General features: G+C 38.6%; 1 protein-coding gene across 1 annotated transcript in view; it reads right to left on the reverse strand.

The window, feature by feature from the left end:
- Positions 1 to 18,063, reverse strand: part of FBN2 (fibrillin 2) — a 219,281-nt gene that overhangs the window by 16,606 nt on the left and 184,612 nt on the right. Inside the window, exons 44-58 of the mRNA XM_047778547.1 lie at positions 17,883 to 18,008; positions 17,290 to 17,415; positions 15,282 to 15,398; positions 13,607 to 13,735; positions 13,070 to 13,189; positions 9,888 to 10,013; positions 9,073 to 9,225; positions 8,240 to 8,305; positions 7,819 to 7,944; positions 6,855 to 6,974; positions 5,746 to 5,868; positions 5,184 to 5,315; positions 3,937 to 4,062; positions 2,024 to 2,230; positions 734 to 859 (exon numbers count right to left, since the gene is read on the reverse strand). Coding sequence (XP_047634503.1) covers positions 734 to 859; positions 2,024 to 2,230; positions 3,937 to 4,062; positions 5,184 to 5,315; positions 5,746 to 5,868; positions 6,855 to 6,974; positions 7,819 to 7,944; positions 8,240 to 8,305; positions 9,073 to 9,225; positions 9,888 to 10,013; positions 13,070 to 13,189; positions 13,607 to 13,735; positions 15,282 to 15,398; positions 17,290 to 17,415; positions 17,883 to 18,008 — 1,923 coding nt within the window. The remainder of the gene's footprint in view (positions 1 to 733; positions 860 to 2,023; positions 2,231 to 3,936; positions 4,063 to 5,183; positions 5,316 to 5,745; positions 5,869 to 6,854; positions 6,975 to 7,818; positions 7,945 to 8,239; positions 8,306 to 9,072; positions 9,226 to 9,887; positions 10,014 to 13,069; positions 13,190 to 13,606; positions 13,736 to 15,281; positions 15,399 to 17,289; positions 17,416 to 17,882; positions 18,009 to 18,063) is intronic.

Consider the following 18,063-nt stretch of genomic DNA (forward strand, 5'->3'; position numbering starts at 1 on the left):
TCTGACGTGGCCACAGATTCAACTTCTGGCCCAGGAACTTCCATATGCCACAGGTACGAATGTAAAAAAAAAAACAACAAAAAACAAAAAAACAAAAACACAAACTCAAAAAACCAGGTAGATGTAAGTTGATGAAATATGAAGGAGAAAAGTTTTTTTCTTGAATGAAAACTAAATTATCTGGAGACTCAATAAAGGCAAACCACCACCCCTCCAATTGTCATAGAATAGAGTGGGTGAGACAAAAAAATTAGAAAAGAGACATTACAAAAATGTAGAAGGTTTCTGTACTGAGACTGTTTTGCAACTGAAAATTGTAGATGATGCTTAATTGATATATTTTATGTAAAAAACAACAACAATGAGAAACAAGCAAAAAGCATTCTCTCTCCACAGGCAAGCACACACTTTCACAACCGAAAGTCCTTTTCTTTCCTTGAAAGAACAACAGATAAATGTGCTTTATACATTTTAATTATAAAATATTGAAAGTATATTTTTAATAATTTTTGTGTTTCCCTAATTGCAAAGAATTTTTTATGAGTTGACAATTCTCTGTCTCACATTACTAGGCAAGGCCTTCGACAACTCCAATGATTTTAAGAACCACATTCCCGAAAGGAATGGCATCATTTTAACAAAATGTACCTCCCAAAACTCTATAATAAAGATACTCTGCTAACAGTAAGTGATTTGTAGGAAACAGCAGTTTAACAACCATCCCTTCTCTTACCTACACACGAGGTCCCGCTGATGTCTGTGGTGTAGCCGACCTTGCAGAAGCACCGGAAGGAGCCCATGGTATTGATGCACTGACCATTGGTGCAGAGATTTGGCATAACCTTACATTCATCAATATCTGTGCACCAAAAACCCCAAGGCAAAACCAAAGAGAAGTTAATACAGATGCAAGGGTAAATAAAACTGGTTAGCTACTAAGAGAAATTAAGGAATTGACATGAGATAACTAACAACATTCCGAAGTGTGCTAACTTCGTCATTCAAGTGAGTGGCAACATGGATAGGAAGAGATAAACATGAGGAAGGCTGTGTTCAAAGCCCTGCTCAAGAATACTCATTCAGCAATCTCAGTATGAATGATTTTTTTTTTTTTTTTTTGCTATTTCTTGGGCCGCTCCTGCGGCATATGGAGGTTCCCAGGCTAGGGGTCTAATCGGAGCTGTGGCCGCCGGCCTACGCCAGAGCCACAAGCAACGCAGGATCCGAGCCGCGTCTGCAACCTACACCACAGCTCATGGCAATGCCGGATCGTTAACCCACTGAGCAAGGGCAGGGACCGAACCCGCAACCTCATGGTTCCTAGTCGGATTCATTAACCACTGCGCCACGACGGGAACTCCAGTATGAATGATTTTTTGAGAATCTGGAAAGCTACCTCTCTGAAGGTCGACTCATTTGGCATTTATGATAACATCCCATGGATTGACCTCAGATTCACACTTGGATTCAACTCTGAAGAAAGGGTTTCATTAGCAAAGTAATTGGGCACAGGGTTGAGAATCTGTATAGTAGTAGCGGAAAATGATACTTGGGATATTAGTATATTAGTTGATTGTACCAAAAAAAAAAAAAGAAAACTACTAATCAATTATAAGACTTGCTGAGTTCCTGTGCACACGGAAACAAATAAGTAACCTTTATTTAAAGAAAGCAAGTGTAGTTTGTGGGAGGCCGGAGGGTGCAGTCATAGCATGGACTTTGGCGCCATGTTCCATTCCTAGGTCCATCCCTTAAAAAGGATGTTATTTTGGGAAAATGACTTACTGTTACCTAAGCTTTGTGCTTCAGTTTCTATCTGTTAAAACAGGAATAATAGATTCTACCTCTTAGATCAGATATGAAGATTACATCTTTTACAGTCTCTGAAGTATTAGCAAACAGCATATACAAACATACATAGACATGAATATCTTAGCTATTATTATAATTGCACTTACTTCAGATTAATTTGAATTAATGTTCACTGTGTTGATAACCCACACGAATTTCTTCAACTTCTTACCTCTCCCATCAGTGGTATATCCTGGGCCATGAGGACATATCTTTTTGTACTGGGCAGTTCCAGGAAGTGGGCAGAGCTCACACTGGTGACCCCAGCCTCGCCCCCCATCGCAACAACATTCTGACTTTGTGACAAGATTACGGCTGCTGGATGCCATCTGACACATTGTCTGCAATACCTCTGCAAAGCAGAGTCCCTGTCGATTGTCTGAAATGACAATGTCATTAATAAGCATCAATGTCATGGACCAACACTGTGTTATCCTGATCTTCGAATTAAAAAGGACAACCAATGATTTCATTTTTAGCAATACATTTTTAAAAGCTGAATATTTGCTTATATCAACAGTCACACACTGCTTAAAACAATGATTAAAAAGTTTTCTCGGATATGTGCGCATATATGACTGGGTCACTTTGTTGTACAGCAGAAATTATCACAGCCTTTTAAATGAATTATACTTCAATTAAAATGTAAAAAAAGTTTTCTTGGAGATTAATTTCACAAAACAGTCTTTGACTACAACAGTTTATTCAATTTGATACTCTAAGAAATAGATTTGGATTTTTTCTTTTTTTTTTTTCAGCAGCAGCTAAGTGGATAGTAATTCCTGTAGAATCCAAATAGAAGGAGAATCAAAGTAAGTTATTTCCCTTTAAATAAGCAAAGGAGTATCAGGATTTGTTTTTGAAAAGCAAATTCTAGACTGTGTTATAATCTTGGTACATATTCAATCTAATCTCTTAAATTTTACACATCTAAAAGTTCAAATGTTCAAATGTTAGACTAAGAAGTTTTTTAAAATTATAAATAAAGGGGCTTTCACTGATATAAGTAGGCAAAGAGATCTCTTATATGGTTTTTATGAACCATCCTAATCAAACTGTTAATAATACGAACAAAAATATACTTTTTTGTGTAGGTTATCTTCTCTATTCCTCGAAAGATTAATAGTAAAGGTCTAGACTGAAGGCAACAATAACAAAATATGTTTTCTTGACCAATAATTTCCCAGTATTTGAGCAGATGACATCATTCTGAGAACAACTTGATGTAGGTGAAATATGCTATTTTCACACCAAATCAAGTGATGAGGGCTACTTTTGTTTGCCTTAAATTTTACTACTCCATACTTGTACACCTGCTCATAATTAACTAAAATGGTTTATAATGTATGCATTTTATCTTAAAATGTCTGAGACATTTTCCACAAGAAAATATTTTGTAAAGCATTTTTCTGTATCACAAGATGAAATTTTTTTTTTTTTTTTTTTGCTTTTTAGGGCCGCACCTGCGGCATATGGAGGTTCCCAGGCTAGGGGTCGAGTCAGAGCTACAGTAGCTGCCAGCCTACACCCCAGCCACAGCAACGTGGGATCCGAGCTGCGTCTGCGACCTACACCACAGCTCACGGCAACACCAGATCCTTAACCCACTGAGCAAGGCCAGGGATCAAACCCGCATCCTCATGGTTCCTAGTGGGATTCGTTAACCGGTGAGCCACGAAGGGAACGCCAATAAAAATGAACTTTTATTGCATTTTTGAAATATGGCATTTACTTTAATGTCGTTAATACAGCAAAGCTTACCTCACATAGAAAATATTTTCTTTCAGAATTAAATCATCCTCTGATGTAAGTTTTACTAAAGTCATATTTTCCACAGAGCTTAATTAAACTTAATTTTGGAAAGACTATTTAAGATGGGTATTTACATTACACGTAGATGTATGTACAACACACGTACAAATATGTCATTTTAATAGATATGTACCCTTAGAAAGAGGTATGGGGCTTACTCAGATTGGGGGATTTGTTTAGCAGCCAGGGGTATGTATGTAAAGCTCCTCTGTGATGATGTCTTAAAACAGATGTTTTATTTACCAAGTAAAATATGCTCATTTATCCACTTACCAAGACATTCGGTGCCTGAGGAGCTTGACTGAAATCCCTCATTACACTCGCACCTATAGCTCCCAATAGTGTTAACGCAACGCCCATTTTCACAGATTCCTGGCTTGGTCCTGCATTCATTTTCATCTTTAGAAGAACAAATAATGTAAACGATGAGGAGATTTTAAAATTATAACTTACAAGTTATCTTCTAATGGGTTACCTCTTACTAAAATACTAATAGGATAGAATATTAATTTATTTTTAACTTCACCTCATCCTTCCAGATGGGTTCTTTGTTAACAAAGTGGTTCCTTTTTCCTTTTTTCTTCCCCCTTCCTCTTTTCAGGGAAGTGGTGATGTTTGGTAGGGAAATGGAAAGTTGGACTCCAAAAGGGATTAACTTGCCTCCAGACACCAGACAAGGAGGGGGAGAACTTTGGGGAAGAGGATGACAATTTATGTGAGATGAGAGAGAGGCTGGGGCAGAGGGATAGGAGGTGTTAGGGAGGGGTGGAGAGTAGGGTAAAGGACAAGCCAGGGATAAAGGACCAGCTCCTAGACTGACCCTGAGTAAAGTCACAGGAGCGGTGTGGTACGTGAGGGCAGCCAATGGGAGAAGGAATTTAGGTAGTACTGCTCTTCTGCTTGATGATAAATAAATAATTAGAGCAAAATGATTTTATTAAAATTCCTATATCATTACTTATTGTGTTTATTATAAGCTTTATTTGAGGTCTTTTTCAAATCAGTGCTGTCAGGAGCATCATGAGAAATCTTTTTGATTAGTTGCTCCTTTTCTTTTTATGCTTTTTAATCTCCAGGTGTTTTTTGTTTGCTTTTTTAGGCCCACACCCGTGACACATGGAGGTTCCCAGGCTAGGGTTCCATTTGGAGCTGCAGCTGCTGGCCTATGCCGCAGCCACAGCAATGTGGGATCTGAGCCGCATCTGTGACCTACACCACACTTTATGGCAACGCCAGGCCCTTAACCCACTGAGCGTGACCAGAGATCAAACCTGTGTCCTCATGGATGCTAGGCCAGATTCATTTCCACTGAGCCACGATGGGAACTCCACTATTCAGTTTATTGATATTTATTTTGCATGTGCTTTCTTTTTATCAGTATTCGCCTTGAATATCTTGTTCACTTCCTTTATTTATAATCTATTTCACATCTTGCTTTGGTGCATTTCTTGTAAAAAGCACTGTAAATCTGCCTTGGCGTAGGCGTATGAGATGCATGACATCGTCCTCCAGAGCCTTACCCACACAGCCTTCTCCATCAGGCCTTCGGGTCATCCCGGGCGGGCAGATGCACATGAAGGTGCCAATCAGATTCTTACACATCATGCCTCTGGATTCGCAGTCATGGAGACCTTCAGCGCATTCATCCAGATCTATAAAATGTTTTTTGATAGGAAAAACATAATAGGAAATTCTCAGGAACAAGCTTTGTTAGTATTTTAAGTCATATTTTTTGGTCTTCTAGCTCTTAAAAATGTTATCTTACTGTCTGACAGTAAAGAAAGAAGAAGCCTAGTCCTTTTCAAGTGTTGGCTGTATGCTAGATTTAGAAAACTCTCAGCATTGGTCCTAAAGATAAGTACAGGAGAGGGCTAGCTTTGCTTTAATAAGAGGTTAAGAGTGTGACATCTAATTTTTGACAGACTATCAAGTATCTTGTTATCTAGACATGGAAATCTACCAGAAGTGCTGTCAGGTATGTTTCTGTAAAGCTCTAGAAGATAGCTGAGAATTAGAAAATCCTTCAAATATATTTCTGGCATGGCAAATAAAGTCCTAATTACACCTTATCTATGGCCTTACCTTTGCACATCTTCTGGTCTTCCCTGAGGGCGTAGCCAATTGGGCAAGTGCATTCGTAGGACCCAAAGGTGTTCATGCAGCGGAAAGCACAGAGCAGTGGGTTCTGGGCACACTCATTGATATCTGATCAAGGAATAGGAACCAAGTGCTCAGCCTAGAGTTCTAATTACTTGTTTAAATAACACTAATGTATTTACTTGGCAGTCATACAGAAAGCGACAGGAGAACAGAATATCCACTTCTGGTACAGAGAACTGGGTACCTAACAAACAAACTCATCCTCCAACAAGTAACAATGATAAACTCTGTAAAAAATACAAAATCAACACTTGAGGTGGTTTTTAGGGGTGAGATGAAACTCTGAAAACAACCAGAAAGGAACAGGTGCTCATTTTTTTTTTTCTTTCTGAAATTACACTGGGATGACATTAGCCCTGGCAGCAGCGCTACTTGGCAGCTAAATCTTCAATAGAAACTTTCTGGGCTTCTGTCCAGAGAATTGGGGAGGGGAGCCTTGGGGCAACCAAGGCTGCTGAAGAGTGAGGGGGAACCCCAGAAAGCAGAGGGCCAGAGGTGGAGAAACACCTTCTTTTGCATAAACTCATCCCGAGCTGCTGACTTATAACCATGCATGTATGGGCCAAAATCAAAGAAACTAGCCACTGAGCTTTAAAGGGCATGATTAAAATCTGAACCTCTGTCTTCCATAAGCCTGACTGTCTGCTTTATGTCTATCCAAGTTAATTGCCTGCTAAGAAAAAAAAGCATCTGTATTCTTCAAAATAATATAACTAATTCTAGAAGATACAATTCACACTATTGAGTATAATCCAAAATTAAACAATATACTGGGGAACCAGGAAAATGGGGCTCAATCTCAAGGGAAAGGAAAAGCAACAGACGTCCACTCTGAGAGGACCCAGATGCTGGCATCACTAGACAAGAGCTTTAAATCTTCTAATGGAACTATGCTCACGGAGGGAAAGGAAACTACATTTGTGATGAACATAATCATCAACAGGACATCAGAACAATATAAATAAAAGCTGAGACGTTAAAAACCCTTTCTATAGCAAGAAGAAATCATACTGAAGTAAAGGATCACTTGCCTTCACAATTCATCATGGGACCTGGCTCAAACCCTTCATTGCAATTGCATTCAAAACTCCCAATGACATTGGTGCATGTTCCATTTCCGCATGGATTGCCAATTGAACATTCATCAGTATCTGGAAAGAATAAGAAAGGGCCACAAAATTTGGAGTGGGCATGTGTACGTGTATAAATGAATCTCTCTGCTGTACAACAGAAATTATCACAACATTGTAAATCAACTATACTTCACTAAAACTTTTATTGCTCTTAGAATGGATTTACAATGAGATCCTGCTGTGTAGCACTGAGAACTATGTCTAGATACTTACATTGCAACATGACAATGGGAGGAAAAATTATGTATACATGTATGTGTAACTTGGTCCCCATGCTGTACAGTGGAAAAAATAAATAAAGAAAATTTAAAAAAAATGGGAAAAAAGTTGGAGATGTTTTAGTTTAAAACGAGTATGCCCATGAATATACACCCGGCTCTCATACATCTCACATCTGTGCAGGTCACACATGAACCCCCGTTGGCCTTGGCTGCCTAGCCTTTATGCAAGGCAGAGGACCCCAGGGGATCAAGTGTGCAATGCTCTCAGCCCCCGGACAGCTGTGCTTGCCCTAGAAATCGTGAACCCAGAGAGGGACGTGGTCTTCTGCTGCAAGAGCAGGAGTGGAAAGTCGTAAAGTAAAGTGGATCTCTTCCCCAGTTAGTGGTTTTGGCAACAGTAAGTCACTAGACACATCAGAGTTTGTGTATTTGGTTCCACTCAGAGGTTGGGCAACTCTCTCCATCTTCACATAAACCAGGGTTACTGGAAAATGCAGAATGGGAGAAGAAAAGAACAGTTACCAGCTACTTATCCTGGCTTTGTAAATCCCACTGCCACCCAGGGTGCCTCAGAGACATTTTGCTGAATAGGAGAAAGAAAACAGAACTTTAAAGGTGTGAAATGTGGAGTCAGCACTCACCCACACAGCGTACTCCAGTGTAATCAAGGTTGTAGCCCATTGGGCATTCACAGCGAAAAGACCCATCTGTGTTGATACACTGACCATTTGAACAAATGCCTGGGCTCTCAAGACATTCATTGACATCTGGAATACAGAGTTGCTCGTGAACTTTCTTAAAGAGAAACTGTATATGCTTATTCAACAGAGACTTGAAATTTTTAAAACATATAAACATTTCTTTTATCAGAGAAACACATAAATGTATTTCACATGCTCCAACACAGTCTTATGATATACAGCATATGATATAAAATAAATATTGCATACGTGCATTCAATGCAATATACTATGTTATATAATAAAATCATCACAATTATAAAATAAATGTATAATAATATATGGATCTAAGACTATAAAAATAAAACATATCAAACCACACCTTCACGGGTATCATGAAGACTAGGAACAGTTCCATGGCCATAAGGACACAAATCCTGGAATGCGACTACAGAGAAAAACACAAATTCCCCATTACCAAAGAGTCTCAGCTATCAGAGAGCTTAACTGATTAACAAGAGGCATGAAATCACACTTGTTTTTCCTCTACAAAGTTGTTTTTAATAAGGGTTTTTGTTTTAAAATTTACTTCAGAAGCAACACGGAGCATACTTAGAGGTCACCTGAATTTATTTGTCCAGCTCCTCCCAGAGCACAACCTACTAAGGGTTTCTGATTTTATCTGCTTGCTCATTTAATGTTAGGCAGCCAAGCAGCCCTCACCACACACAGAAGCCACCTCTGACCTAGACTCCAGGCCAGTGCCAAGCTTGCTGGGAACAACTGTACAATTCAGCTGTGCTAACAACATCTGTGAGGCTCTCGGTCTCTTTCTGCAAATGGCTACTGTGCTGACTCAGCTTCCCAGAATTTCGTATAAGATTCTGAGGGCCACAGCCTGGGACACAATACCCAGTAATGGAATTTCCAGCCCCTCCTTGGATCTCTCGCCCTGCACCTCTCAAATTTATTCAACGCAAGCAATACTAACCTTGGGAAGAGGGAATGAAACAATGAGGTGCCTCCCTGCATTTACATGCCTTGAATACAAGAGCTGAAAGGAGTTCCTGAAACTAGGTTGCTTACTGAACCATTAAAGTTTTAAATGAGGGGACAACTTAATTCTCAAAATATTCATAAATTACATAGTCCAGCTGAGTGCTGACAGGCAGTCCAAAACTAGTGCAAGGTGGCATTTTGTGTCATTGCTCTTACCTTCATCATCTTTGGGGCACAGCTCACAAGGGTCCCCCCAACCCTCTCCTGGCATCTTACTACAGCAGCATTTTGCCTTTGTGGTGTTGAAAGCTTTGGGTACAGAACACTTGCCATTTTCAAAGTTTGTGAAACAGAAGCTCTGGCGAGTATCTAGTCAAGAAAACAAACATCACAGACTTCCTTACTGGTCATTTAAAAAGACGGAATAATTTGTACGTAACTGTTTCTGACAGAACATTTCTCTCGGGCTACACATGTGATGCAGATTAGATTAGCAGTTAAAACGCAAGTCTGGAAATCCTCAATTGCTGATACCAACTGCCAAGTTAAATTGACCACTGTATAAAACTGTATTTAACTATTTAAAATGTTTAAAATATTTTAATAATGTGCTTAAGAAATTTGAGAAATTATGTTCAACATTAAAATGATCTCCCTATCTCTCCCCCCAATTCTTACATCCCAACAACAGAAACAATCCAGGCAACTTCTAGTAAGTTATGTCACACCAGAAGCATTTCCTACATCAATGCACAAAAAAACATCTATGGCAATGACAAAATGAAAACGGTGAAACAATGCCAATTTTTCTTTTAGTGGGAAATTTTTAAAAAATGTAGAAACACAGCTAATAACTCGAAGTACCTGAAAAATTGTTCAGTGCATATACTTCTGAGACCTATGTTTTAAACTTACAGATGATGTATTTGTCCAAGACATATATTTTCAGTGACAAATACTGCATGATGGTTCACTGTCTAGCTTTAACGTTTAAGTGCAGATTATGACAGAGAAGTCATTTCAAAACTTACCAAAGCATCTCCGTCCATTATCAGACAATACAAAACCAGGGGGACAGATGCACTGGAAGCCCCCAGGAGTATTGGTGCAGGAACCAAAAAGACAGATGTTGGGATCTTCATCGCATTCATTTATGTCTGCAGAGCAGCAGAATAACTTATTGACTTAATCAAATCAATACACTGTTCAATATTTGAAAATAATTTGTCTACACTATAACAGTTCACTAGCCACTGAATGTTTAATATGAAACAATGTATCACTTATATATATATATGTTGAACTTATCTTTAAAAATAAACTGTTACTTCTTCAAAAGTCAAAAATTGCATCCGGTTTCAACCAACTGTAAGCCCTGCATTCCCCAGTGGATTGCTAGCTTCCCAGACTTGACCCCTAGGGAAGTTTGTGTCTACCTGCCTACCTGGCATGACTAGTTCAATGTCTTACAGGCATTGCAGCCTCAGCCAGTTCCCTGCTCGGATGCCCCTCCCAGCAACCCACCTTGGGGACCTGGAGTCACATTTAATGCCCCTCCATGACCTTTCAACTTTCACATGCAAAAAGCATGTGGCCTGTAAAGTCTACCTCCTCCTTACATTCACACTAAACATCATCTGCCACTTGGGTTACTGTAAATCTCCCACCTGGACTGCAGCATCTCCCTCTTTCCTCTTCACCCAGCTACCTGGGCGAGCTTTCTCAAACATATATCTATTTGAAAATCTGTGCCTATGGAACTAGGGGAACTCAAACATGTTTAGAGAATTTCATCATTTCCACCTCACCCCAGAATGGTTCCTTAAAATATACAAAGACTCGGAGTTCCCGTTGTGGCACAGTGGTTAACGAATCTGACTAGGAACCATGAGGTTGCGGGTTCGGTCCCTGCCCTTGCTCAGTGGGTGAACGATCCGGCGTTGCCGTGAGCTGTGGTGTAGGTTGCAGACGCGGCTCGGATCCCGCGTTGCTGTGGCTCTGGCGTAGGCCGGTGGCTACAGCTCCGATTCAACCCCTAGCCTGGGAACCTCCATATGCCGCGGGAGCGGCCCAAGAAATAGCAACAACAACAACAACAAAAAAAAGACAAAAGACAAAAATATATATATATATATATATACAAAGACTCCTTATCAGTGATGTTTGGTCTTTTTTATCAGAAGTACTTATTTAATGGGTTATTTTTAACAAAATGAATAAATATTGCACAATTTTAGGCACATCAGAATATAAGCTCTATGAGGACATGACATGTCTGTCTGTTAGGATCCCTGTCAGCTTAGTCTAGCATAGTGTCTGGCATATGCCACATCCTCCATTTGTATTTTAAGGAGTGGGTCATATCACATCTGTTCTAAAATAACCTGCAATTCTCCGTACTGCCTGTAGGGCTAAGTTCAACTTTCTGAGCCGGCCCTTCAGTGCCCCTTAGCACATTCATGTTGCATCTTTGTGACAACCTTCTCTGCTCCATTCCCTTCTCTGATTAGTAAATTCCTATCCAGCATTTCAGACACCTCAAATGTCACCAGTCCTGAATGACAGCTTTCCCCTGACAAGCCACCCTCTCACCACTACCATCATTATTCGCAGCCTCCTGCTGTGATCACAGATGCTGAACACACCCCGTACAGTACCTGTCACACTGTATTTTTAGGATAGCTTTACAAAATGGGGTCATTTACAAAATTTGTTTATTCTATTTCGTAGTAAGTTATCTAAAGGCAAAAACTGCATTTATGTATCTTCAGCTTCTAAAAGGTGCTATGTGTTCACTGTAATGTCTGCTGAATTTTGGAATGGCTTCATGTGTATATGAGAGAGAGAGAGAGAGAGACAGTGTGTGTGTGTGTGTGTGTGTGTGTACAGGCAGGTTAGGAAGCATTTCACCTACAAAAATTGGTAGAAGGGATTCTTATCTGAAGGAAATACTATTACAGTGAAGTAAATTAATTAAAAACCCATGCACAATAGTGGTGTTTATCAGCAGATTAAAGAAAATAAATACTTCTGAGGTTTGTAACTGAATTGTAGATTTTTTTAGCTAAAAGAAAAGATAGCTAAGTTTTTCTGATACAAAGAGGCATGTGCATTTCTACTGCCCTCCCAATGGCTGACACATCCCTACTATACTTGTTCCATAAAGAGATGAATCATATGAATGATGAAGAACTGAGTTAAATAAAAATAAGGGAAACCAAAGAGGATCTTAAACTTTTCAAGAAAGTTTTTTTTTTTTTACTAAAATGCTTCTAGTATCATTATTTTTTCTTAAGTACTAAATACACCAATCTTACAATGAAGTATACAAATGAAGCAAAAAAGGGAAAAGATATAAAGACCAAATAAAAATTCTAGAGATACTCATTTTATGTAATTATATGGTCTGAAAAATAATTAACTTTAATAAACCGTTTCCTTCAGCTCTACGTAAGTCCCCTGAATGTGAACACTAAAGCTGCAGAGAATTTTTTTTAAAAACCCAGATAACTCAAAGGCAAAAAAATCTCTTAGCAATCATTTCACATCAGAATAACCACACTAAGATGCTGGTGCTTCTGAATTTCAACAAGACTGTTGAAAATAATTTTTATAAAAATGAAATAAAGTAACTGTAAAAAGGTCGGCCTTCATCATGTCCACCAGGCAATTCTGGGACCCACTTTTGATGTGGTTACAGTGTTCTTGTATGCTGGAAAAGTTTCAGCAGAAAAACATCTGTTATGACAAATGGATTAAAATTTTGTTTTGACGTGCAGCCTTCCCATGGGGGGAAAAAAAAGTCTCAACAGCATTGTCAAGATTTTCTGCTTCACATTTCTAGGACTCTAGACATCTTTAATAGCTGTTTTAAAATTGGTTGCCAAAGATTACAATTTTGTAGACACTCTTTAAATTCAGTAGAAAGTCTCTGCTGACAGTTGGAAAAAAGATTAGAGTGCTCTGAAAATTCTTTGACTTGTATAAGATTTCTGTTAATGAAAAAATCCCACATCCTTAGGTTCTTTATTCCCACCACTCCACCTTCAAATCATTTCTGAGGGTTCAATAAACCAGATGGAGGCAGCTATATGTTTAATTCCTTGGGTCAGCATGCTTGCAGTGGTTTGGACTTAATACATTTCCACAGAGTCTGTACCAGGTCTTATCATACTGCACAGCTCACAAGCCTCAAAATCAGTGTTAGACTTACCGATGCAATTCTCGCTTTTTACTTCATACCCTGGGGGACAGATGCATCTGAAGGATCCCTCCAAATTCTGACAGGTACCAGGGGAGCAAGAGCCGGGAAGGGCGACACACTCATTAGTATCTTTAAAGAGAAACAAGAAAAAATGATTTAAAGATGAGATAATTGTTGCCAAATGGTATTAACATGAATTTACCCCAGACCCTCTGATCTGCCAGGTCACTATGGGCAAATATGCCCTGAGAGATGTTTGATATATTCAGTATTACTCATTTGGCAAGAGGCTAATTTTCCTTTGCCTACTTTTATTGAGACATGGATAGCCTCAAGCTGTGTCCCAAAAAAAACACTGCACATGAATCATTCCTAACTGTTGGCTTATACCTTTTACCCAAATTTCCCATGATGTCTTATCTTGGTCATGTAATCAGACGACCAAATGAAATGAGAATAAGCCTGTAAGTTGGGGGGGGGTGGTGATGACATTACTATTTTACAAAACAAAACAATAGAAAGACTGTGTATTGTTTAGATACTTACCTATACAGTTCTTGCCATCTGGAGTAAGTTCATAACCTTCATTACATAAACACTTGAAGGAGCCAATTTCATTAAAGCATCGTCCATTTCTACACACCTGACCAAAAAAGGAACTGCACTCATCTATGTCTGTAAGCAAACAACAGTTAGCTTTTCAGAGAGGAGGGCTTTTACTGTATTCTGTGTCACAATTTACAACTTAGAAACATATTCCGTGGCATAACTTTCAAAAACCCTGCATTATAATTCCTCATTAACACAGAGACAAATAGCTCATACCATAAGGATCAGGTGACTAATAAGGTTTTCTCCTGAAGGTTTAAGGTGAAGCTTTCCATTCTTTCCAACTGAAAAATAGTCCTTTTTCTAGAGGTGAGAGGATTCATGGATTTAACTGGACTGCTAGTTTGCATATAATTTTACCTGGAGATAAGCTGACTGTATTCAAAGGACAAAAAACAGAGCATATCAAATACAGAAAAATTAATTATATGAAAAGCACTCTAGAATTGCTGCCCTGTTGTGCTGACAGAATACAGAATTTGGAAAAAAAGTTCTTATGTATTAGGTTTTCAGTTAAACTTAGCATTGGTTGCTTTGGAGTAATTTTTGGTTTGTCTGCAGATTAATCAGATCAGAGCTGTATCTGTATCTTTCATTCTCCTGGCTGAGAAATTATAGACAAGAAGGTAGTAGTTGCATAAAATATCCAATTAACTTTGAAATTTTTCACAGTTGCAGAATTTTGAAAAATTAAACTGAGAAGAACATATGTTGGATTAAATTAGGAGCCAGGTTTGAAAACTCCAGCTCCAGGTCCCTTTATGGATGGTTCCATAAAGGGAGAAAGCCTAAGTTATATTTGCATACTTTATAGGATTATGTGAATTAAGAGATGTTATGTTGTAAAGGTCCAGCACAGTGCCTGGCACATGGTAAACAAAAATACCATCGATGTTTGTTGTTGTATCTTTTACCACCTTCTCCACCAACTACAGGACCTTCCCCTCCCCCCTCCCCCGCCACCCCTGGCCTCCAATCACTATCAAGTTTTATTTCAATCACTGTCTGTTAGGAGCAAAGACTAAAATTCTGTACCATGCAGAAGAGACAGTTTTATTTCCCACTGAAAGTCTACAGTTGTTCAGGGAGATTAAGTAGATTTCTGAGGGCTGATCTGGAAACCTAGTCACCATGCACTGTTTCTGTGGGAAAAGGCATCCCCAGCTTCAAAAACTGACAGAAAATAAAGTTTCAAGACACAACATGTTTCTAAGTTGGAGACGCATTCAGTGTTTGAATGTAAAACAAGAATGGATTATAGGAAATACTTATAATAACACTGAAACAACAACAGGTTCTACCTCTGATCCTGTCTAAGGGGTAAAAATAATCCCAAACCAAAAATCAGTCCCAGTATATTTACTGTCATCTGCATGGCCTCTTCCCTTGAAGGGCCTGGTTGACTGAAAGTATTCGACACAGCGGACTGTTCTGTGATTTTTTTAAGACAATGCTATGGCTTCAGTTAATGGGAAATTTAGTCAATGACATCACATACCTTTGGGCTCCATTCACAATCTGAATAATAAAGTATTTATTTATTCTTTGGTTTTACTCTTTACTTCAGGATACTGTGTGGAAACAGAAAGGAGCAATAAAGACGAGTACTTACCCAAGCAATCATTATTATGAGTGAGTTCAAAGCCTGGGTAGCAGAGACAGTTATAAGATCCAACGGTGTTTTTACAAGTCCCATTTCCACATGGATGCCGCTCACACTCATCAACATCTATAAAGAAACACTGGCTCAAAGGAATTGAATTTTTAACTAGAAAAATACAGCCCATTAAACATTTCCATTTTTTTTTTAAACTACAAGCTAACTTAGATTTTCTTCATTCAATACTAGGAACTCATATTTATTTAAGGAAAGTATGAGGTAGAGATAACTCTGAAGTAGAAAATTATAAGAAAAAAAAAAAGCCACTTAAGGACTTATAGGAACATAGAACACTTGGAAAAGAAGCAGGCTAATAGCAAGCAAGCATCTGTCTCTTTTGTGGAGATGTTTTAATGAACAGGTTTGCTCGTCAACTGTAAGGAGACCAACTTTTTTAAACATGGAAACAATTTGTTCTATTGAGCATTACAAATGTTCCCCACAAAATTTTCATATCTTCATTTGGTAAGCACAAAAAAACTAAATTTTAACTTCCTAAATTTTATGAATTAGTGGAATCTAAACTGAAGAAGTCTACTAGAGTTCACTATTATTAGCCTTCCAAAAATAAAATTCGTATTTAGAAAGATCATCATCATACAAGAGCGGAAACTCCCTAGGCAACGAATTCCAGGCTGCTGAAACTCTTCTACTGTGAAAAAAAAAAAAAGTGTGTGGGGAGGTGCTATTGTTGTTCCTTTGGAAGGAAGCTTTGTTTAATAGTGGTATTACCAAGGAATCTAGCTGACTTTCATCATAGATGAATTGTTAGGACCAAGGACAGATTTTCTCCATATGATTTCCTGAATCATAAATCTCACATACTTTTTAGCAAATCATATCCTTTCTCTCAGAAAGAACAGCCAGGAGAAGCATGTATAAGCAAGATGTCTCAGAAAGTTCATGCAAATGGAACCACATCATCCATGTGTCCTTTGTATAAGCATTTCCTAAAGAATTTTTCCTACCACCATGGGAGGTGAGATGTCCAAAGAGCAGCTCTTAGGAGGCAACAGAAGAATGACGACAGTCTCCAGGCGGTCCTCGTGTATGGATGGGACATAAGGGAAACTAGCTCTGCCGTTCTGCTAAACTGAAATCTGACTTGGCTACTCACACTGGAAGTATCTTGACTACCAAAAGAGTAGATGCACAACTTTAGCTTTTTCTAAACTGAGAACAGCTAATTACAAAGAGCCAAACTTTAAAACTGACTTTCCTCCTTCGAGCACAAGGCATGGAGAACTCTTTCAGGGGAGATGAGCCAGTTGCTGACATCAGATTTAAGGAGTTAAGCTGAGTTCCAAGAGGTCCAGCCCATCTGCTTTTGAAATGTCATTAATCATCTGCTCAGCAAGTACTTACTGAACACTATTATGACTTAACTAACCACTACATTAGCTACTGGGGCTTTCCAGAGACCTTTGCTATCTTTGCTTCTAAAAATTGTCTTTAAGAGTTAAAATGCAAAATGATCAGATAAATCTCATGTATTCACTGATTTGGGGGGAAGAAGCATATGTGTGTATATATGTGTGTGTATATATATACATTCATTTCAATTCTGTCATTCTTACTACTCCCTTGCATTCCAAAAGGCTTTCCTGAGTGGGAACACAGAGGGGTAAATGGGTAGCTGATTCCGTGGTAATTTCCAGAGCTCAGGCAGGTTAAGCATGTGAAAGTCATCCGGGGAAAAAGGCTGTAAACACTGAACCCAAGAACATATTGTGGTATGTTCCACTTGCAAATTTTACATTGAATGAAACCATAAACAGTTTCATGTAGCTCTTTTTTTCTTTTCTTTTCTTTCTTTTTTTTTTTTTTTTTTTTTTTTTTTTTTTGGTAAGACTGCTTCTGACAAAGACCTGGTAGTTAGCTGTGGCAAGTGACTGAACTGTAATCTCCCCTGGATGCTCAGCTCCATGTCACCCCCTGGAACTAATGTCTTCCTTCTTACCCATGCACATTGTTTGGTCCTGAGAAGCCTTAAAGCCATTGTGGCAGATGCACTGGTAACTTCCTTGTAAATCAACACAGAGGCCATGACTGCAAACATTAGGAATTTCTAAACATTCATTGCGATCTAGCACAAAAAATAAAACACATGTTACATGTATCTGATCTTTATTAAATTCCTTCTTTTTTTTTTCACAGGCGTCGTTTCCATAGCTGGCTATTAACTACTACAGACAGGCTACAAATGAACCATAACAACAGCTGAATCAAAATAAGCAAGGCTTTAAAGACTCAAAGCCTCTTTTTAAAATTTTAAATCATGCAATTTCCACATGTTGATTGGTATCTCAAGGATGTTATTTTATTTTAGGTTCAATTCTAGGTAAATCCATTTTAAGAGACCTCTTCTTAACAAAAAAATCTGGTGAAATAGGTTTACTATAAGCGAACGGATTTACTTGGAAAACCTTTTCAAAATTATCTTTGAAAACATTTGTTTGATTGGAAAGCAGGGACAACTTTTTAGGGCAGGAAGTAAGTGTAAAGCATGTTGTGCTCACGGCCAAAGAATGAATGAGTCATTCTCTTTCTTACCCACACAGGCTCCGTTGGGTGAAAGTTTGAAACCCGCAGCACATTCGCAGCGGTAACTCCCAGGACTGTTGATGCAGTCTGCATTTCTCTGGCAAAGGTTATCGCCATTGCTGCACTCATCAATATCTAAAAGAGCGACAATTTCGATTTTAGAATTTCGTTATGGTGTCAGCATTACACT

The sequence above is a fragment of the Phacochoerus africanus genome, chromosome 4, assembly GCF_016906955.1.
Source record: "Phacochoerus africanus isolate WHEZ1 chromosome 4, ROS_Pafr_v1, whole genome shotgun sequence".
Lineage (NCBI taxonomy): Eukaryota > Metazoa > Chordata > Mammalia > Artiodactyla > Suidae > Phacochoerus > Phacochoerus africanus.